Source organism: Python bivittatus, unplaced genomic scaffold (genome assembly GCF_059951505.1).
Source record: "Python bivittatus isolate LINGU-HERP-01145 unplaced genomic scaffold, Pbiv_v1 ctg000190_np1212, whole genome shotgun sequence".
NCBI lineage: Eukaryota > Metazoa > Chordata > Lepidosauria > Squamata > Pythonidae > Python > Python bivittatus.
In genome coordinates, this window is record NW_028277042.1 from 4,766,813 (window position 1) to 4,791,303 (window position 24,491).

Sequence of the window (24,491 nt, forward strand, 5' to 3'; positions counted from 1 at the left end):
ATTTTTTGTCATCCTTGCTATCTTTTCTCTTCACTATTTGTTTATCATTGTACTTTTTCTTATTTTTAATGTTCCTATCTGTAACCGCTTAGAGTTGCTGGGAGTCAGGTGGCATATAAATGTTTTAATAATAATTATAATAGACCAGGAATGATCCATAGAGGGATGGGACATCATTATGTTACTAACCCACCCAGGGGCATTTCAAGACCAATTCTGCCTATGCACCAGATGCTTTACTCCAAACTCCAAACAACAAGAAAAAGTGCCCCTTTTAAAAATAATAATTATAAAAGGCAACCTGAGACTACACTGTGAACTTGTAAGCAGCAATAAATTATGCATTTAAAAAAAAATCTATACATGTCATTTCAAACTGGAGGGAACAGTCAATACTGGCTGTCACTGAAATTGCACGGATTGATTAGCTTTAATTATAAATCTCATTGGGATAACCTGGACTAGCTACTGTCTCTCAAAATCTCAAAGCTGTTTAAAATAAAATTGGAGTGTGGGTAGAACCAAGCATGTTGCCTTCAATTCCAACATCAGCCTAGCTATAAGATCCAGAAGCTCAGAAAAGGCTGCTGTTGTGCCCCAAATAGTCCCAATAGCCCAACATCACAAATCAGCACTCCAAACCTCTGGAGGCATCTGGTTGCTGCCAAGGTGTTTCAAATGATCATACAAACACACACACACACACACAAAATTTTATCATCATGGCGCTGAAGCATCTGAACCTCAGGAGGACAAATCTTTAAAGTGCCCAACAATTATGACTTCTCAGATCCAATAAAGAGAACTTTGGGCTAGAAGTGGGGACATGCACCAGATTTCTGCTCCAAACTTCCCCACCCCTCACAAAACTCCTCCAGAGTAAACATGCTCAAAGAATTCAGTGGTGGATCTACTCATTAGTTGCTACTAATGTTGCTACTAATATATACATTAATTAGCTGCTCTATTAATGTATGCTACTGTAGAACAAACTTAACATAAAAAGTAAAATATCTGAACACAACTGCCTTCCTATCACCCCTTTGCTAAGCCAGAGCTGATCCTGCTTGACCATCAACTTTCTCTCCAACTGCCTCAAAAGTCAATTCTCTTCCCTTCCAATTTTTCTTCCCCTTCCTTCCTGATAAAGAGAAAGAATTTAACCTTTTAATAGTGGTCAGCCATTAGGAACGTATTGTCTTGTATATTAGTAGAAACAGCAAAAGACCTCCTGGCTTTTCAGGAATTTAGGGTGCTTTTTTTTTTTTTCCTGTACAAACACAGCTATCCTCCACTCCACATATTATAGCAGCTATGCATTATACGTATAATTTACTACATGGCATATTTTCATCATCCACCAGAACTTAACAGATGTGGTATTTTATCTTCCCCATTATATTCATTCATTGAATTCCTTCCCTCATTTTAACTGGTTTGCTGTAACTCCATTAATCTCTCAGTGAAACTTCCCAATCTCAGGAATGTGCATACATCTACTTCCATACACACCAGTGGAAGCAGTGGAGAAAATTTAATGCCAAAGATCAACCAACTAGCTTATTGTAAGTGAATCTATCAAGCCAAAATTAGCTCAGATTGGAGAAACATTTTTATACTCCTTGGGATCAGTTGTGACCCCAAATCCATAAAAAAATCCTATCCTATCACAAAAAGCTAGGGAAATAGTATATTGATGAGAAGTAAACTAAAAACTCATTGCACTAACTTATTCAAATGAGGAAAACAAGGTAATCAAGGAGCAGACCAAACATCATGCAAATTCTTTAAAAAATCTAGATGCTTTGCTCCTTCAATTCTCAGTGGGTGGCTAAGGAAATCTGGCTAAGGGTCATGGGTCCATATGCAGTTTATAAGCCACTGATTACTCATCCTTATACCAGAAGATGAGAATGATCATTCAAAACATTTTCAGAATATTTCCAGTGAATACAGAACTAATTTCTAGTTCCCAATACATGTCCTTTTCTGAATATTTTAATGCAAAGGTGAACCCATCCCCAGCTGTTTTATGCCACCCAATGGGGCTTGCAGACTTTTACCTCCCAATAGACAGGGAGCCCTTTTTCATCTGAGATCCCTGCAACAACCACTGCCAGTCACGGCAGACAGTGATGAACAACACTCTCTGGCCTGATTTAAGATGCTTTTCTATTCAACAGTCTTCCCTGCTAAAATGTATCCAGGTTCAGGGGAGTCTTCTGGTTTTGTTTTCAACAGAATATGTGCTCCCTTTTTAAAAAGATGGAAGTTGCATGTTAACTGTTTTTACAATCCAAAATATGAATACAAATGGGACCCCGATAAACCTTCCAAGGAATATTATGTTATATTAAATGGCTGGCATTAATTCCAATCTGTGTCCTTTATCCAAGACACTAAACTAGTGGTTGAGTTACAAAAGGGAACAGAACATATTTAAAATATATTTACAGTTCCTGCAGTTGCCCAAATATAGACATGCTTATATGCAACATATTTTTATTCCATAAATATAATCACATACTCTTCACACAAGGCATCATACACAATACTGTAAATAATGAAAAGTTACAGCACCATCTCATGACTGACCTCTAAAAACCCTCCACTAGTAACTATATACTGTGACACACAACCCATTGCTTTGCAGACGAAACTCTGCCAAGCTGTTTGTGTGTTTCTGTATCGTTTCCATAGCAAAGGTCAGCGTATGCGTAAGTTAAACTAAAGCTGGAAGGCTAAGGAGAGAAGGTCACTACAGGATAAGCTACAATAGCCTCTCTCTAAAACACCTCTAATTGTGCTGGCGTGTTGTTACAGGTAGATTCCCTTGTATGTGGATGCAATGCAAAAATACGAATGAAGTTAGGAAAATGAGTATTTATTCACTTTTTCATATTTGCAACTTCCTCTGAAACCAATGCCTTGCAACTGATTTCAAGGTCAAACTTCTGGCTACATCAGCTATGTAACTATTTTAGAATGGTGTGACCATCCAAGGCCACATTAGATTTCTTTTAATTAGACTTTTAACACTTTTTACCCCATTCTTTGATGGAGAATTGGCAAACTCCATTAACTTCCTTGACTGAATTGGGAGCCTATAAGCAGTACATGCTGTAATCCCATCACGTTTATTAATAACCCAGATTAATGCAACAACAATATCCCAATTTTAAAAGGCAAGGATTTTCTTTCACAGCAAACAGAACATGTTTGCTTTTTATTTGTCCTTCTGTCTGTATTTGTCCTTCTTTGATCCTGAGCTGCTTTTTGTTTGCAGTTTATAAGCACAAAGATCAAAGGAATAATGGATAAGGGAAATGAGAACACGTGTTCTGATCTGACGTAAACAGCAGACTGCAAGCCAGACCCACCACTTGCTTTCACTGGGGTATTTTTTGTAAATGTAATCAGCAAATGCTAACCAACGTCCCAGATTCAAGTTCCATTTCTAGATGTCTAGAACATTTTATAGACTCACCTAAAGCATATGAATAATGGAGACAATGAAAAAACAATGAAAGAGGTGGTAATAATTGGACCATCATTTTGGCTGGGGAGAGAAGATCTCATGGCCAAATACAGCAGTAGTTAATGTTAAATAAATACATTTTTGTATTTTAAACTTCTGTATTGTAAACTTCCAGAATCAATCAATCAAACTGTGTCATCTTTCGGGACCTAGGAAGTGCGTCTTCTCTAATGGGGCACCTGTCCTTTGCAACGAGGTCCCCACTGAGATCGGACGCCTCCCACCTTGATAGCGTTCCAGAAGGCCTTAAAGACCTGGTTCTTTTACCAGGCCTCAGAATAGGGTGGAAGGAGCCCCTACTAGATGGCATTTATTACTTATATTAGTTGTCCAGATTTACCATTTTGTTTTACTTCATTTACTACAGTATATTTTCATTTATCTTATTCTATCTGCGTCTTACTTTTTGTTTTGTGAGCCACCCAGAGTTGGTCTGGAATCAGGCAGCACCAGACCAAAGTAAAGTAAAAAGAATTAATTTATTATTAATAATTTCAATTTTGAGACCACCCAATTCCACAGTAACTAATAAATAAATAAACACACACACACACACCAAAAGAAAGACAATACAGCTTACAGGAAGACAGAATCAAAAACCAAAGGGCTCAAAAACCATCTTAGTCCAAGGCCTGGAAAGTCAAAAGGGTGGGAGCAGTACCTCCCACTGTTTAATAATATTGCCTACCTCTTACTTCCCTTAGAGTTAATTGTTTATGTATTTTTAACAGGGAACAGGCAGCACATGTACAACTACAAAATGGATTATCTGGACCTATTTCAGTCGGGTTTCAGATCAAGGTATAGTATTAAGACAGCACTGACTGCACTTGTTGATGACCTTTGGCAGAACCAGGATAGGAGTGGTGTGTCCATCCTGGTTCTTCCTGAACTCAGTGATCATAGTATCCTTCTGCGAAGCTGGGGCTGGAGGGCACCATGTTGCAGTGGTCCTCCTCCTTTCTCCGTGGTAAATGCCAGTTGGTGTTGACAAGGGAGAGAGATCGAGCCTGTAGCCCTTCACTTGAGAGGTGCCTCAGGACTCAGTGCTCTTGACCCTTCTGTTTAACATCCACATGAAACCACTGGATGAGGTTATCTTGCATATCAATTGTACATCTCAACCCTAGGGCGCCCAAGAGATGCTGTCAATGTCTTGTCCTAGTGTCTGGAGGCTGTGTGGGTCTAGATTCAGACTCAGTCCTGACAAGACCAAGTAGCTGTGTGTATTTGCGCCTCCCAGTTCTGAGAACACTTCATCTTTAGTCTTAGAAGGGAATGTATTTCCCCATTTGAGACTGGTGCACAATCTGGGGGGCGGGGGGGGGTTGGACTTGAAGCCCTGAGGAATTTTATCTGAGTAAGTATCTTATTTCTTCTGGACTTGCATGATCTTTGTTCCTATTGCTTTATTGCTTTTAATGTTGTAAGCTGGCCAGACTCTTGTGGAGTTGAGTGGCTGGAATGACTGAATAAATAAATAAATTCCAAACAACCATTAGATATCAGCAAAGAGTAAGAGTTTGCTGTATCTCTTTGCTGCTATATGGTAGTTGTCCAGTTTTTGGAGCCCAGATATGGTAGCCCTAAGTGCTTATATACAGCCTTTCTAACTGTGCTTCAGAAGTTAGAGAATCAGAAGAGTTAAAAGGAATTTTAAAATTAGGTAAATCAGCCCATGTAAGCAAACATTAACTCACCTGTCAACCTGTCTTCTCAATGAATAACCTATAAAATATACCTATAAGCAGGGTAAAAGCAAGGAGCTGGTTCATAGCAGAAATGAAGATACAGTGGGGCAAAAAAGTATTTAGTCGGCCACCAATTGTGCAAATTCTCCCACTTAAAAAGATGAGAGAGGCCAGTAATTTTCATCATAGGTATACCTCAACTATGAGAGACAAAATGGGGAAAAAAATCCAGAAAATCACATTGTCTGATTTTTAAAGAATTTATTTGCAAATCATGGTGGAAAATAAGTATTTGGTCAATATCAAAAGTTCATCTCAATACTTTGTTATATATCCTTTGTTGACAATGACAGAGGTCAAACGTTTTCGGTAAGTCTTCACAAGGTTTTCACACACTGGTGCTGGTATTTTGGCCCATTCCTCCATGCAGATCTCTAGAGCAGTGATGTTTTGGGGCTGTCGCTGGGCAAGACGGACTTTCAACTCCCTCCAAAGGTTTTCCATGGGGTTGAGATCTGGAGACTGGCTAGGCCACTCCAGGACCTTGAAATGCTTCTTACGAAGCCACTCCTTTGTTGCCCGAGCAGTGTGTTTGGGATCATTGTCATGCTGAAAGACCCAGCCACGTTTCATCTTCAATGCCCTTGCTGATGGAAGGAGGTGTTCACTCAAAATCTCACGATACATGGCCCCATTCATTCTTTCCTTTACACGGATCAGTCGTCCTGGTCCCTTTGCAGAAAAACAGCCCCAAAGCATGATGTTTCCACCCCCATGCTTCACAGTAGGTATGGTGTTCTTTGGATGCAACTCAGCATTCTCTCTCCTCCAAACACGACGAGTTGAGTTTAGACCAAAACGTTCTACTTTGCTTTCATCTGACCATATGACATTCTCCCAATCCTCTTCTGGATCATCCAAATGCTCTCTAGCAAACTTCAGACGGGCCCGGACATGTACTGGCTTAAGCAGGGGGACACATCTGGCACTGCAGGATTTGAGTCCCTGGCGGCATAGTGTGTTACTGATGGTAGCCTTTGTTACTTTGGTCCCAGCTCTCTGCAGGTCATTCACTAGGTCCCCCCGTGTGGTTCTGGGATTTTTGCTCACCGTTCTTGTGATCGTTTTGACCCCACGGGGTGAGATCTTGCGTGGAACCCCAGATCAAGGGAGATTATCAGTGGTCTTGTATGTCTTCCATTTTCTAATTATTGCTCCCACAGTTGATTTCTTCACACCAAGCTGCTTGCCTATTGCAGATTCAGTCTTCCCAGCCTGGTGCAGGTCTACAATTTTGTTTCTGGTGTCCTTCGACAGCTCTTTCATCTTGGCCATAGTGGAGTTTGGAGTGTGACTGTTTGAGGTTGTGGACAGGTGTCTTTTATACTGATAACAAGGTCAAACAGGTGCCATTACTACAGGTAACAAGTGGAGGACAGAGGAGCCTCTTAAAGAAGTAGTTACAGGTCTGTGAGAGCCAGACATCTTGCTTGTTTGTAGGTGACCAAATACTTATTTTCCACCATGATTTGCAAATAAATTCTTTAAAAATCAGACAATGTGATTTTCTGGATTTTTTTTTCTCATTTTGTCTCTCATAGTTGAGGTATACCTATGATGAAAATTACAGGCCTCTCTCATCTTTTTAAGTAGGAGAACTTGCACAATTGGTGGCTGACTAAATACTTTTTTGCCCCACTGTAGGCATTGGGGGAAAATCTAACAAGTCAATTATTTAAATAATTTCAAGGCAATTTTTATTTTGTTTTCTTTTTAGGCTACATTAGAAGAAACTTACTTTCTTCTTCTAGCTTATATTAAAAAGAAAGTTTCTTTTGCATATAACCACCAAGATTAGAATCCTTATTTAGACCTAATAATGTAGACATGTTATAGAATGCATCTTGGGGTTTGTCAATGGAGGCGGGGGGTTTTGGGGGGGGTGTAAATACCAGAAAGACCAATTTCTACAATTATTCAACAAAGGAGGGAAAATCTGACTATTTTTGGTATCTTTAGTGCCTTTTATGAAAGACTTAAATGGAGATCTGAATTTTATTAATCTTATCTACAGATGTGTTTTTCTTGATAATGTGAATACATAAAGTAATGTTGTTTTTATTGCTTCCTTTACTTACATTCCCAATTAGTCTCTTATCTTCTCATTATCTCTTTTCATTGGGCTGTTGTTTTATCTATATGAATAGTCTGAAAGTTCTAAAACTTATTTAAGAAAAAGTAGAAATAAAAATTCACCAAAATATAAGGCAGCATTAAAGAGAAAAAGCATCCTGAAAACATACAAGGCAAGTCAGGAAAAAGCAAGATAACATTAAACATTAAGCTCCAATGTTAAACAGTTCCATCAGCATCACTCTGTCAATTCTCTTGCAAACTCTCTAGCTATCAGTGGGATATTTCAAAATTAAGTGCTAAATTCTAATCCCACGTGCACAAATCCCAACCACCAAAAAATCCCAATGACATGTATGTGGGGGGAGGGGAAAGGGGGGATCAAATGCAGAATGGGAAAACAAAAGAAAAGCAGAATAGATTTTGCTGAAGACTATATTTTTGTAAGGCAAATAGTAACAGGAATTAAAACAGAGAAAGTGGGGAAACAGATTATACTCTGATTCCAACAATCTCTTTTCAAGACACTCAAAAAAGGACACTTTTAAGTATTAAGAAATATGCGCACAGGTATGTTTATAAAACTTACATCATACCTATTTAGCCCCAAAATAGAGTCGTTATGGAGCTTTTAGACATCTCTAGAGAAAAGAAAATATGAGATGAATAACCACCAAAAAACAAGAGCAACTGGAGATGAGATCCTCTTTGCAGCCCTATATCAAAATTATACGAAGAATGAACACTAAATGTGACAGAGAAGCTGATTAATAGAGAGACTGTTTGAACACAAAGAACCGTGATAAGCTACGTGCTACGTTCAATTCTAAGTTAAAATTTTCATAAGTCCTTTATTACACTTCTGGTCACATATCAAGCAGTTTACACTGGGTTATCTTGTTTTACTCTTACTTTTTCTCCTGACATACCCAACTCTCATGTGCATACAACAAAGCGGGAAAAGCATGCTATTGTGATAACTGTTTCCTTCTCTAAATTAACTAATATACCACAAGTTTTCTCACAGGCATAAATTTTTCAATGATTCATTGAACAGCAAAAATCAAACCTGTAACACTTCCCCAACATAAAGACTCACTGTACTTCTCAAATTTGGGTCACTGTTATATCTTGTACACTTTCCTAGGCATTCTTAGGAAACTAATCTGTGTGATGATTTTGCATTTATTCTGGCTACCTTTTCCTTGTGCTGGGGAACATCATGGCTTTCTTCCAATTGTCTGGCACAGATGCTGTCTTCACACATGCTTTAAACTAGCCACATAGTAATCCCATAAGCAAATTATCTATGTTTTACTATCTTCCAGTTGTACCATCTATACCTGAAACCCTATCGTTTTTCAAAATTCTCACAGGATTTATTCCTTATTTTTCATACTCTTTTCCCTGGACACTATTTATAGCATGTGTTTCAATTCCACTGTTTGACACACTACTATTATCCCTTGCACATTTCTAAAATACTCCTTCCAGCACTTCCTCACTTCAGTTTTATATGGCCAACTAATATAGAATAATGTTTTTCTTAATCCTGCTTCAGAATTTATTAACAATTCTAACAGCCACATTAGGCTGCTGTTTTGTATTGTTTTGTATCCATTAAGATTTTTGTATTGTTTTGTATCCATTAAGATTTTTCACATTATTTTTTAATATTGTTACATGCCAGGTCTTATTTATCGTATACTTACACCTTTCATTTCTTGTACTTAATCTAAGACTTAACTGTTTTCTCTGTTGGATTTTATCATGTTTGTTACAACCCTTTCTCCAGCTTCAAAAGCTTTTAAAAACATGAGTCTGTCTTCAATACTGTTGATAAGCCTTCCTACCTCTGTGGTATATGTAAATTTGATGAGCAACCTGTCCACATCCTCTGCCACATTATTTGGGTTAAAGATCTATATAGCACAGGGCACAGGAGAGCACTCCTTAAAATTCAATGCATAACTCCCTGCACATTGACACAGATCAATTAATGCTTACTACAAGTGTTTCACCATCATTTGTTCCAACTACTGTAGCGAACTTAACCCCCTTATCAATAAGAAGGCTATCATTTTTAAAAAAAAGGTTGTTAAATGCTTTGCTGTTATTAAGCTTTAATTCTTGTAATCACTGCAATGATTCTCACATCTACGTTAATGTTTTATTCTAAAATGTTGCCAAATACTGATTTTTGCAGGCTTTCTAAAATTTCCCACATCCATACTTATCCCATTCTTGAAGTTGGAGATGTCTTTTAGCACATAACTTATTCTCCAATGTTTCTCACGCATTATAAATAATGGTTCTGAAATAATATTTGCAAGATCTTTCAGTACCTTAGTGTGTAATCAAACTGGTCTTAGAGACTTGAAATCATCTCTTTACTTATCATGGGTACAAATCCCTCCTTACATCATATTAGAAAAGACTGCAGCAGAGTTCACCTTCTCTTTATCACAATTAACATAAAATTACCTTCTTTAAACAACAGACCTCTATCTTTCTCAAGCATCATCTTCCTTCTAATATAGCCGAGGAAGCACTTTTTCTTATTTTCGTATCATTCACAAGCTATAGTTCATGTTGAGCTTTGGTCTTCCTAATATTTTTATTTGGAAGATATCTTCCTTTTTTTCCCCATGGTTGTTTGTCTTTCCTTAATGCCATGCATGCCTCCTTTACGTCCCAGCTCAGCAGATCTCCCGAAGCAATTATATCTGGCTTCTTTAAGCATCCTCAGTTTTACTCTCTCATGGGAACAGTTTACAGCTGTACCTTCACATATTTCAATTCTCATGATTCTTTCAGAATTTTTCACCAAGGGTCCTGTTCAAGTATTCCTTGTACTTTTGGATCCAGATATCCAAAGTCTGAAGTATATATCCAACTGTACCACCCTCTCTATTTTGAACTTCAAGATAACATGGTCACTTTTCCCTTTAATGTTCCTGACAATTATATATCATCAATCAATTCTTCCCTATCAATCAGGATTAAATCCAAGATACCATATCCTCTTTCTCTTTCCAGCAATGTTTCCCATACATTTGTTAGATATTCCATTTATGAAGTTATGACTTCTGGTTATACTAGATCATTAAAAACCCGCATTATCACTACAGTTCTATGAAAGTTTCATCAACTGCTCCAGAGAAGAACCATTCAGACTAACAACTAGTTAGCAGTCACTGCAGTATTACTTTTTTCCCTTCAAAGAGAACTTTCATTTTCAAAATCAAAGATTTTTCTGTGCAGAAATACGCATTATTTACATATAATTTCCCTCCCTCAATTTTAAGTCTATTTCTTTTGAACAAAATATATACATCAATTAGTTGTTATATATGAGTTTTAGCCCACTAATTCTTAAACCTATCAACTTATATTGCGTTTGATCTTTGTCTATGCATACGAAAATTTCAGAAGCCACTGGCATTCTGCTGTCTTAGTCTACATGTTACTGGCTCTCTTTCTTTGCAAGAGTCCCCTACCTTTCTTTTACGCAGACCCTAACACTGAAAGCTTCTGAGGACAACTTCTTAGCAACAGGGTGCCTGTAGACATTATGAAACCCATTACTTCCTAATGGCATCTGTGAGAATTAAGGGACTATTTATTATATTTATTACATAAACTTCACAAGATCATCACAATTCATAAATTATGGCATTCCCACCTAAAATCTTGTAAGATTCAGGCAGGAATGCCAAGATCTCTTTCAGATTTCAAGAAGAACACCAAAATAATCAAGCAGTCTTGTGGGATTTTGATCACTGTAAAAAAAATCATTTATATTATAGCACCCATAGCAAGGGCCAACTGCAGTAACCTCACTGAACATCAGCGACCCTTGAAAGAGTTTGGGGTTTTTTTGGACTCCTTTGTCACTCGTTATCTTGTCCCTAATATTTTCCACAGAGGATAACCATGATTTTTTGCCATTTCCCTCCACAGAAATTAACATCAATACATTCTATTGCTCTCCCTGCTACCTCTGGCCTGCACTTTTAATACAGTGGCCTGTATCAAACCTAGCTGTAGTAGTTTGGTGTTCAATTACAATGAGAGCTCCTACAGGTATGTCTCTTCATTGGCTATGTACAAATGTTCATATGAGCTAACTTATAACCGGAATAAAATAGTAAACAATCTAATTTACCACTTGCTGATGAATTGTTGCTATATGAAAAGGTTTTGCATGAATTTTTTTATCTTATATCGTATCACAATATTTAAGTATTTTAGTAGCTATTACAAAAAAGAAAATCCTTGAAAACTGTTGCTTCAATAATTCTACTTGTAAATGAACTGTCCTGTTTTACAAAATTAATGCATGTACATATAAATGTGTCTTGCACATCCCAACTTCCTTCTAGTGGAATTGCTATATACTGTACCTAATAAATAGTTAAAAACTATGTGGCAAATTTCAAGGACAAATGCCAAGTTTTCCATCAAAAGGAGAAATGGAAAAATATATATTGTTATACAACACCTAAATTTTGGCCTTCATGTGACAAATAAGTCTTCAGATACCCCTGTCCAACTGAAAACTATTTAATAACCAATTTCACAAAAAATTAAGTATAAAGGTTCAGCAAAATTGTTTTGAGCAATGTGAAAATGATTCAAACTAAATGGGTAATGTTAGCTATGAAGCACTATGACCCTTATGCTAAAAAAGCATTTATTGCCAAGATCTAAGGTGAATCATTTTTAGGATATTAACATTTTAACACTCTATTAAATAACAAAGAAGAGGCATTCAATTTCTAATTTTTTTCAACTATTACATAACAATGTAGCTCAGATTTGGCCACAGTCCCAAGCTCACGTATAAGGGAGTAAACTCCAATTGACACAACTGAACTTACTTCCAAGTAAACTTGCACTGGATTACATATTATACCTAACAGATTTAGTGCAGTATGTCTAAAAGCCCATGCCTACACTAAAATTATGCATTGTGTACAAAAATACTGTCTGCAAAAATACTGTCTGCAATCACTGGCTATTTTAATGCTTACCTAAATATTACATACTGTGTTAATGTTTAGCACATGCAAACTAAGTATTTGTTCACACTAGCATTCACCTACTTACCTCATTTGATTATCAAGGGAATATGTGCTTTACACTCTAGTGTATACCTAATGCTTACTTAAGAGGCATTAAGAAAAAATACTAACCTCCCATGTACGCGCACAGGTAGATAGGCAATATTAAATAAATTACCTACTGCTCCTCCGAGAAACCAAAAACCTTGCACACAACTGCTAAATAGCACTTGTGTGTAGACTATAATCACACTACCTTTCCATTTCTCTATCACATGTTGGCACAAGGGAAAGTATGGCAGTAATAAAAGTGCACCTGCTCCTGAAAACAACCACCATTTGCATTGATTGAGCGTGCAATTACAAGTCTCCTAATGCCTACATAAAACATTAATGACCGAGTGTGCACAAAGAGGAATTTTGGTTTTCATTCATAGCCAAGTATACTAGTGTGTACAAGAATGACTTCAGCTTAGTGTTATGTCCAAATTTCTTGTCATTTCCAAGCAATCCATAAAATGTAGGTAAACTTTAAACCCTGTCTTCAGATACAATACTGGCTTGTTAAGGTCAGCAACAAACAAGGAGATCTGGCTATGTTCCTAAAAAAAGTCATTGTCCAATAATAGAAACAGCAAGTTAGGAGCAATTAGCAGCCCTACTTGCTCATGGATAATAAGCCAGAACTCATCAGAGTTCCGACACCATTCTATCCAAATGCTATTCATTCTTGTAGACAATTATTTTTATTATAACCAAGAATATGTAGGTGTAATGGAGTGTGGGAAAGACCTTGGGAGACAGGAGAAAGACCCGTTGCTTAGGCTGTGGGTCTTCTTCCTGCCTCCCAAGGTCATTCCCACATACCATTACAGTAAGGGAAAGTGTGGTTCACCAAAAAGACACATATTAGCATCTTACCTTCACTACAGGATGTCCACCAGTAGATGCTTTTACTGCTCCTCTGCTGCCTTCCGTTTCATAATGTGCTCTGTGATGAGTTTTTGGTTGTACTTCTATTTTCAGTTCACACTGCCCATATTGTGTGGGCAAAGGCCAGTCTAGAGGCGGCAATGAAGATGTGCTAAAACCAAGAAGTGCATATATTTCAATATATATTAATATAATCCTTTTCTTTCCTCCCTTTTAATTTCCAAGTTTTTTTGGAGGTAACCCTATAAATATAGTAATATAATAAAAGTGTAAAACATTTTAAACAAAAAGAAAACAGAGTGTCTTTTCCACATTAAAAATGTTACTTTAATTTGTTTTTAAATAATTTAATTCAATTATAATTCAATTTTAATTATTTTATGTTAACAAATGTTAGACTAATTACCAGGAAGGAGAAAGCAGATCTGAAGGCCCAGGAAAAAAAAAAACAGAAAAAATTTCCATCAACTTTTTTTCTTTTTGCCCAGACTTTAACAGATCTCCTACGCATGGAGACACATCCTGTAAAACCCTATTATAAAAGTGTGACATATTTCATAAACTTCCACTATCTGCACACATGACACCAACTATATGACCTAACTCATCTCTTGCAAAAGCACAACTTTCCAAAAGCATTTAAGCCCTTTGCTGAGCATACCAAAGCGAGCTATGTATGGAATTTCTTTCACTCAGTTTTACTATTGCTCTACAAAAATGCAATATGAACTGTAGTATTGTCATTGTGGTTAAAACGTCTGGTAATGGAACATCTAGGTTATTACTAGCTACACAGGGATTCTTATTGCAGGAAAGATAAATATTAAAAATAAAAAAAAAGATTAGCTAACAAGGCAGGTTTTAAGAGTACTGTGATAACATGAGAGAATGCCTAACGCAACCTGAGTAAAGATGGCAGATAAACATTTCAAGTCCATTTTTAAAGAAACTGTTTAAACACAATGTGACATGAACAATGAGAGTTTGCATTCAAATTTTGATGGTTAGCAGGAACGATCGTTATTCAAGAACATTTCAGATCACAAGGACAATAAATACAGAGGAGCACTTCGCTGAGAAAACATCTGTATTATTCCAAAATATTTATTACTAGCTTGTAAGACTCCTGTTTCTGAAGTAATGGAAAGACTACTCTAATGAATGTATAACCGTTCTTCCAGAGCATAAGCAGACACTGGCTATCAATAATCTACTGAATCTGTACAAGATCGACTTTTCCCTCAATAGATCCTAGACTGCTGCAGCTCGCTTTCATAGTTGTCTGGTTTATTTAAACTTATCTTCTAAAATTAAGTGCTGTCCTCCTTAACACAATCACCAGAGAGTTTTTCCAGGTTAAAAGCAGAATTACTAACCGATTTCTTACCAAATCAGGGGACTAGTCTATCATTCACCCTTTTCAAACCTGCAGAAGATGGAAAATCAAGGAGGTATTCAAATATATCTTTAAAAAAGGGGGAGATATTCATCTGGGCTGCTGGGGCATGAAATATGAAAGATGATCCATGGTCTGCTTTATAAACTAGTGAAAAAAGAGCACTACCACAGAAATAGTAGCTGAATTAATAATAGTAATACATAATATTCACTACTGTTTCTTCCTGTGAATCATCAGCAGAAAGGAGACTGGAACATACAAAAGGTCAAAGAAGTCAATAAAAACTAAACTTACAAATAAATAGAAGTGACAGAACAGAGGTACAAAGTAGATTTGCAAATAAGCATGATGTAACCAAGTTCTTTTCACAGGGAAGACCCTGTCTATATTATAACCATTAGGTATAGCGTCCATGTGGCTTTATTGTTAATAGTTCTTGTGCTCAAGATTAAGAGAAATCTGTACTGATGGGCTTCTATACTATTGAAAAACTGATAATTAAACTGAAACTGATATATTAAGTTATGCAAAACAAACAAAACTTCCATTAGATTACTCAACTGATTCTTTTAGATGTCTAGCTAATGGATTGTACAAATACTCTGATTCATTTCACCCAATCAAAGATACATAGGTCCAAAAGCAACATTAGCATAGCATTTAAATTAAAATTAATCAGTAAATCCAGCATTTGAAAGAAGGATCTGATTTTGCCAAGTAAAAACATTAAGTTACATACACCTGCACATCACTGTACAATTTTGCTGTGACAGATTTAACTTCAGTTAGTTATGGTTAGTACTGAAACAAGCTATTTGCAACTCTCTACGCTCTGGCTGGCCGAAAGCACAGCAGGGTACTGAAAAACAATTGCAGAGAGCCTGCTGTGCTTCAACAAAGTATCCTTGGGGGGCGGGGGGGGGGGGGGAATAGTCAGCCACTAAACTTTTCCCACTCAAAGTTTCTAATCTTGATCAACTGGGTTTTTTGCTTCAAGCCATGCTATTGTCAACACTAAAGAAGCTTTCTTACGCTTGTTAAATCAGGGCTGTTTTGCCATAGTCTGCCAGCATTAAAAAAACAGCTGTTCTAAACAGCATCAGCTGCTCAAAACCAACAGTAAGCAGGATGCTTCATCCTGCTAAAGCTTTTCTGAAACTGAGCAATTTTAAAGAGTCAAATACTTGCCAGGTTATTTTTAATTGATACTGGACACTTTAGCCAAGTTATATTTTGAGGTTTCAAGAGCTGATCATAACTACCCATTCAGTATATTTTTAACTTGGTGCCACCCAACAAAGTCAGTGACCAAAGATGATAGAACCATGGTACAAAAAAGTCAGGAGAATTCAGCTGGGAAACATAGACAGGATAAAATATAAGAAACTCCTGATTCATAGGAATCTAGGAAAATGTAAGATATTGTGGCTTTAAAATCAGAAGCCAATGCTTAATGATTCAATGTTTATCTCAATTTTAGAACGTTAATGTGTTTGCCACTAATAAGGAACTGCATTTTAAAAAATACACATGGCAAATAAATATAGCTATGTACAAGTGTTTAACTTAATATATGTAAGCTTTAAAATGTTTATTTTTCTAACACATAATTAGGCACTTTAAAAGTCTTCAACTTATATGAACACTTATCCCTTAATCAACAAATATATTTGAAGGCTATGTTTACTCAGCATAGCCGACTAATTTATATACATTAATGCTGAATAATCTAGATATGAAGTTTTTGTTCAGGTTTCTTTCTGTAAACACAGCTACTGATAGCTTTCCATTGTAACCACACAGGGAATATTTGAATTGCTAACTCAAAATTTGGAGTACCGTTTAAAAGGCTTGTTTGAGAAGGAACTCTGCCTCACCTGAATGGGCTATAAATGAAACACCACTGGAAACTAGCTTCACCCTTCCTTTAACAGAAAGAATACATAGAAGAACTTTGTAGTTAGTGAGCAAGTTTGTTTTTTCCTGATTCCTCTAATCCTTTTTCTCTTCTGTTATGTTCTTTACACTGCAAACTTTTCTTCTATGAGTATCTTCTCATAGTCTTTTTTTTTAACTAAAGAGCAGTTAATTTTTTAAAAAACAATAAATAACAGTTAACTCCCTGCACTCTTCTGAAAAAAGGAGAACATCTGTTAGGTATCACTTGAGATACTCCCCTTTCTTTATCATGAACATCAGAAGGATGCTCTCTGGACAAATCACTCATGAACTTTCTATATTTAGGGAGGGAGGGAGGGAGGGAGGAGAAAAGAAAAAACTTTGACAAAATTACAGGGAGCCAGAAACCAGCCTTCTCAATAGACAGAGGAGTAACACACTAAGTTGATTAGTTTTCACTTTGGGGGGGGGGGGGGGCTTAGCCTATTGTGTGAACCTGGCCTTATGGTTATAGGTCTGTATTATGTGAAACTCCAAAACTGGGTTAATGGAGTAAACCAAGAATATGCTAACCATAGTTTGGTTATCAGCAAAGTCAGTGCATGTTTAACAGAATCCTAAGGGAGCATTATATATCCTCCAACATTCAGAACAAATACAAATAAAATGTCACATGTGCACAGACACTTCCAAGATTCCACCACCGGGTTCAAAGAGAATGCATGTAAGAAAGACACAACGTAGAGTCTGCATGCACTACTATTTTGAATGCAAAACCTATGGACACTTTCAAGTCTAAGGGTAACTGCTCAGTTCTATAGAATATTTTAGGCTGCAAATCCATCACTGTGTTTGAGAACAACTGAAACTGCTGATTTTCATCTCTAAACCCATCTAGTTTTGCACACCTTCTGTTAGAGATGAGGCAAGTGGTAGCTTCAGATAAGATTGCTTCTTTTGTAACAACTCAATTCTGGAATTCTCTCCACCATGTTAAGTCTTATACTTTCATTAAGATGAACTTACTTCCTCTTGTGATTTAACACAGCTCTCCCAAAATTGATGCCCTCTAGTTATTTTCTCTTTCCTACTTTTCCCCACAATGACCATTCAGTGAGGAAAGTTGTGCTGAGAAAGAGAGACATTACCCCAAAGCCACCCAGTGCCTTTCCACGGCCGAGGGTGGACTTGAACCTGGGTCTCTTTGCTCATAATCCAACACCTTTGCAATTAACCCCACACTGGGCCTGTGTTGAAACCACAACTGTTCAAAAATGTGGGCCAGAACATTTTCTGGGAACAAAATTTTCCAGAGAATAAGAACCATGGTTTGGTAATTTGCACATTCTCTTTAATTTCTGATGCCTTGCAAAAGGCCAAAGGGTTGAGACATCCAGATATCAGGAGGGATATTGTTCCACAGGCAGGCACTGCAACAGGCTTTTGTTCAAAGTGCTGTTTCTTACCTTTAAATTCTACATGGCATGGAACTGGAGTACGGTCCATCTTCCCCAACTGATTTCAACACCCAACTCACATTTCCCAGAAGAACCCACTCATGGCCAGAGACCTAAAGGAAACTGAACTAAGGGGAATGGAGGGCCACAGTTGTTTTTCTGTTGATGCTCTTGCACTCTGGAATGCACCCCAGAAAATTTAATCAGCTCCTAAACTAGCTTTCCATAAGCTATTGGAAACCAACTATTTCAGAGAGCCTTTGGACTGGATGTATGAAGTGACAATATTGGTTACTGGTTTAAGTTTTGGGTACTGTGGAGTTGTTTAGATTGGAGGGTTTTTTGGTACTTTTGCTTGATTTGTACCATGGATATTTTAATGTATTCTCTTATGGATGTACTGTAAACCACCATAAATCTTTTTTACTGCAGCAAGTAAAAGCCAATAAATATATAAATATATAAATATAGGTTCCAGTTACATTCCTGGTAAGATTCCTAGGTATGTTTTGGATACAGAACATATACAAGGATTATAAATCCACATATGCAAGATGAAGAATAAGGGACATTACAGAATGAAATGTACAGAATGTACAGCAAAGATTAATTTGGTCCAAAGAATTTAGGAGACAAAAAGGTTACCTGGAGTTGGAGGAAAGAAGTGGAAGGAAAAGCACAGAAAGATAAAGATCAGAAAGCACAGAAAGATAAAAAGGAAAACAATGGCAAATCATTTTCATATTGTTGCCAAGAAAATTTCATGTAGTCACCAGGAGTTAAGATCAACTCAAGAGAGGCTTTAATATCTCAAGGGTACAGATTCTCAGTCCCTAGTCTTCACAACTATGTAATCACCACAGCCTGAATTCAACTTCTCTGATCATGTACATCAGTGTTTCCCAACCTTGGCAACTTTAAGATGTGTGGACTGCGGAATTCTGGGAGCTGAAGTCCACACTTCTTAAAGTTGCTGAGGTTGGGAAACATGGCTGTACAGTAACAACAGTAAAATGGAGGAGAAAAGCAAGCAAAACAAGGGTAGTTAGGACAAGCATGAAACAAAAATAAGGAGCTATTTATGTGAACAGAAACTAGAGGAGGAAAAGACAAAAAAAGAAAAAAATCTATCTTGAAAAAAAACCAAAAAGAAAACCCCTCCAACAACATCTGTGAAGAGACCAATGCAAAGTTTCTGCACTATCCTTGCTTTTAATATTTCTTTTATACATGCAGCATTTAACAACCCCAATTACAGCAGTATGCAAGCTTGAAGCCCATCTGGTTAAATTGTATGTTTCAAGGAACCCCTGAGTAAAGTTTCCACAGCCTCTGTATGTACAGGTAAAACATGATATATTTTAGCAACTTTGAATGCATACTATTTATGTATAGTTGTTTACAGGTTCAAAATAAGAAATAGTCTCTATGGCACACAAAATATGGCACTTGTAAAAGTTTGGACACCCTTTCAGTCAGCACTTTGTAACACCTCCTTTCTCAGAAATAATAGTTTCCAAATATTTCCTGTAACCACCTAAGTACCCTTCTATTCTTGTTTTTCTTTTATTTTTTTCCCCACTCTTTCTTGCAGAAATGTTCTAGCCCAGAAATACTCTTAGGTCTATCTGCATGTTTGAGATCTCCCCAGAGACTTTCAATTACATTCAAGTTCAAGAACTGTGAAGGCCATTTTAAAACCTTATTCCTTTTAGGTACTTCAGTTTGAAGGTATGTTTCAGATACCAGATTCTTGCTGCAAAAACCAACCTCTTTTCACCTTCAATTTTTTCACTGACAGTGGGACACTGAAAGATTTTCCTTCTCTTAGCTATGGCCTAAATGGATCTTAATGTCTCTTTACAACTTTCTTGTAAATTATATTGAAAATTATTCCACTATTATGTTGATAACAGTATTTTTATTTTTAAGGCTGAATAACTTACCCATAGGAATTCCACAAAATTGTTCTGATGTTTATTTTTTTCCAACTTATTTTCTTACTTTCTGATGCATTTCTGAAGACTGTGTTTAAACACAGCATAAACATATAATCATTAAAAGAGACGCTGATCTGTTCCAAATATCCCTTCTTAATTATGTGCCCAATACTTGATACCAATGAAACAAGCAATTGAATAGAGGTAATAGGGTAAGAGTACGTTCACAGTATGTTTAGTGTAGGTCAACCATGTATCACTATATTAACACTAACATATTTTTAGTAATACAGTTTTATGCCACAAATGGTTGTGAAGATATGGAGGAATATATGAACGAATGGGGTTTTAAGTTCTGAAAGTGAGCAATAAAATTGTAAACCTCAATTTGTTCTATGAAACTGAGTTCCTAGATTAAAAAAAGAACAAGCAGCACTGGAAATGCTTTCTGGCCTTCAGTATGACAACAGTATAACTCTAATTGCATCTTTTATTAAAATATAATACATTTAAAGGACGCGGTGGCGCAGTGGCTTAATGACGCTGAAAGTTGCCAGCCAGAAATGGTCGACACTTCAGCGGTTCGAGCTCAGCTCTGCACAGCAGAGTGAGCTCCTGCTTCCTCCCCAGCTCCTGTCAACCCAGCAGCTTGAAAACTCATGTGAGTAGATAAATGGGGACTCTCACCCCGGTAGGAGGAAAAAATGCTGGCGGCACCTTCCAAAAGGAGACGGGAGCAGTTGCCGGTAGCACAGAAGCTGCGCACGCCCGAAAAAGGCACGAAGCAACAGAAACCCCGCCTCCTGCGCTCGCCAGCTGGGCTCTGCTCTAGGAAGGAGGCAATGGCAAATCACTTCCGAAACACCTTGCCTTGAAAACTGCAGGGACTCGTCCAGGCAGTCATCGCAGAATCGGTAACAATTGAGTGCGGATAAAAAAAAAAAATACATTTAATCTTTTCCAAGGAAGAGAAACCAATTACCTGAGGAATGGCGTTCATGCAGCTAACTATATTCCCTCCCACCACACCAGCATACAAATACAGAACCTTGCAAGAAGAAAAAACTGATAAGCAAAGCTAAAACACAACACTCAACAATTATTGCCTTTGCCTGCTAATTATTACAAGTTAGAAAATATTAATCAGCATGCTGAGCATCATCAGTTAACCTATCTGTCTTAATGCATTCTCACTCCAGAGAGATTCAAACAAAGAGTCAGATTTCTAAGAAGCTTTCATATACTATTTTGAGATGGGGGTCACTAACCCAGCTTATCCTAGAGAGAATTAGCAAGCACATTTAATCTTATTTAAGATCAAATGGCTACTTATCCTATTTCACACTTAAGACCTTATATGAATAAGAGTAATGCAACTAGAAAATTCCTGGAGAAAATCTATCTATGTAGTCACTAAGAGTCGACGTTGACTTCATGGCACATAAGCAATCAATCAACGTAACTATTAATTTTTAAAATATTGCAAGTGTGTATTAAACATACATATGCCTGGATTAAATCCAAAATAATAAAAATATACGTACAATAAAATAGGTCTAAATTATACGCATACACATACACACACACACACACAAACACACACACTATTTGCTTAGCCCACTGCAAGTGACAAAAGTTTTACTAAATGACAGAAAGACCCGTGACCATCTTGGTCACAAATTCTTATAATTTAAAGGTTCTTGGTTTGTTTTAGAGTGCTAAAGTTAGATATCTGAAAGCTTCCCATGCATGAGTACATTCAGATGAATAACCAGGCTGCTTGGGGATTGTAGGAACTGCATTCTAATGTTTCTGGAAAATACCTTGTGAGGAAAGTACAAAACCATCTTGTAAATTATTTTAGCCTTTTAAATATTTATAGCCATGCAGAAGGAAACCGACAAATCATTCATTTAACCCCTAGCCATGATTTACCCAAGGGTATATCCCTATGCTTTCTAGCCTCTGCTGAGTATAATGAAAAACTACAGCCCATTCAGCAGTAATCTGAAAGATTTTTCAATATTGATACGGCATTACAAGATCTGATTACAGTAGAATACTTTCAGAATATAACATGGCATTGAGTCAATATGTGAATACCCACCACACTGTGTATCAACAGAAAGGCAAAAGACAGAAAGTCTAATTTCATTATCTTTAATCTACTTACCGAAATAAAGGAGTATGGCCAGGCTTTGGTTTACTCCAGGTAAAATGTGAAGGAACAGAAAGAAATTGGTCACCAGGCAAATCTTTTTTTAACATATGCTGGGATACAGAGCTATCATCTATTGCAGTTTCAAGGGATGGTGATAGATTGCCCTGTTCTTCAGAACAAAGTTCTACTTTTCCAGATATAATTGCAGTTTGATCCTCAGAGGTCTTCCTTGTTTTAAGAGGGATGTCAGTATCTCCACAACACTGAAAAGCTGAAAGGCCTGGAGTCAGACCATGGAGAGAAGAATTTAACCATGTATCTTCTGTAATACTTCCCCTAGGAGAATGTCCTGGTGATGGAGCAGGAGAATGATGAGGAGAAAGTGAACCAATGTAACAGATTTCAGCACTAGAATGTCGGCGCTTCCCACATGGTGACGTAGGCCTTGATGATGGCCTTGAGGTTGGTCTTGGGCTAAGCCAATTTTCATCTGTGATACTAGTCCTAGGAGAATGACAAGGAGATTGTCTTGGTGACAAGGCATGCCCAAATCCATATGATTGTTGCCAAGGATCATCAACTGGACAGCCTCTTGGAGAACCTCCAGGAGATGCCAAAGGTGACCCAAGGGTAAATCGAGCAGCAGCTTCATTCAGTTCTGAATCCACGTCATCATAAATATGAGAGACTGACTCACAAGACGAGGCATCTGAGAACCAGCTCCGAGAGGAAATGCTGCTGGCAGGACTTGGGCTAAGGGATGATTCCCTGTAAGATGGCTCAAGAGGAAGATATAAATGGTCCCTTGAAGGCCTTTCCATATATTCATTCTGAGGGCCATTTGTGTGCAATTCATTTTCACTGGCTTCTATTCCATGATGACAATTTGGAGAGATAGATGTAATTTGAATACTAGGACATTCAAAAGGCTTAGGCCCACCAAGTGGACTGTACTTAGATTCTGGTATTTCACATGTTCCTTCATAGCTTTTATGACTCTGCAATTTAGTAGGTGAAGACAAAGGAGAAGGGTGTGTTTGAAATCCATGACATGGGATACAAATAGGATGATTTACCGATGATGAGTGGTCTACACTGAAAATGCATAAAGATGCACAGTCATCAGGTTCAAGATCTGAAAAAAAAGAAAAAGAAAACAGAGATTAAAGTATTGTTTTATAACTATCATGCTGCCTTCAAAACATTTTATCTTGAACACTTCTTCTCTGCATTATAACATAATTTTTTATTCAAAACATTTGCATCCCATAAAATGTTTTGTGTTAACAATAATGTTTCAAAACATTAAACTAGCAATATATACAAAAAACTAGCAGATATAGGATAGGTGCTAAAAATCAGGGAACATGCATCAGCAATATCACTGTAAAAACCAGTCAGTACTATGGTTGTGATCTGACTTGGCATGAAGACTAAACCTGACAATGGAAAGGACAATCTGGGGTAAATGAGACCACCTCTAACTTGCCATGTGTCCAATTCAAAATCCTCCACAAAAGGCATCTCTGAAATCTAAAATTTCCATTCCCACCTATTTAAAGGTCTGCATACACACAGCAGAACACCTGCATAGTGAATTAGACTCCACATTCTATATTATTCAGAATGTCTTATTACAATGTATCTTCCATGCTGGAAATGGAAAACAAACAGCATAGCCCTTATACAGTAATTATCTGCATTAATCCAGTATCAAAACGGTGTCAAGCTTTCCTCATTTATATGAATGTAGCCACAATTATATTGTACTGATTACCTACATACCCAGATGTGAGGTTATGCTAATTCAGCTTGAGATACAAAATAGCTGTGATAACAAAGGAGACAGATCCATGTCTTCCATTTTATAGATTACATAACTGTATTACTGATTATATATTTAATAAAGGCTTCCTAATACTAGAAGTAAAAATACTCTGATCCTAACAACAAAAACCCCTAAATCATTGTGATTTGAACTTTGTAACTTGGACAATAAGTTGATATTTTAAAATTTTTTACTAAATTCAACATTTGAGGGGAAAACACAACTGCACTGAGTAAAAGGACATAGGCACTGGGTTCTGATCATGATTCATAGGCCAACCATATGTTCATAGATAGTCAAGTTTTTTGTTTTATTCTTAGCTTACCAACTCCCTAACTAGCTGTGGTTGATGGATCTCAGGTTTTTAATAAAATATAAAGTTGATCCTAGAAGGGTAGGATCCACCACCACTGGGTAACTCACACACAGATTTTGCTAAAACGGCC

The 24,491-nt window shown here is 37.1% G+C and overlaps 1 protein-coding gene across 1 annotated transcript in view; it reads right to left on the bottom strand.

Annotated features, from left to right (window-relative positions):
• The window catches only part of NFATC3 (nuclear factor of activated T cells 3), a 56,464-nt gene that overhangs the window by 24,460 nt on the left and 7,513 nt on the right, over window positions 1–24,491 (bottom strand). Inside the window, exons 2-3 of the mRNA XM_088135977.1 lie at window positions 22,230–23,352; window positions 13,350–13,512 (exon numbers count right to left, since the gene is read on the bottom strand). Coding sequence (XP_087992103.1) covers window positions 13,350–13,512; window positions 22,230–23,352 — 1,286 coding nt within the window. The remainder of the gene's footprint in view (window positions 1–13,349; window positions 13,513–22,229; window positions 23,353–24,491) is intronic.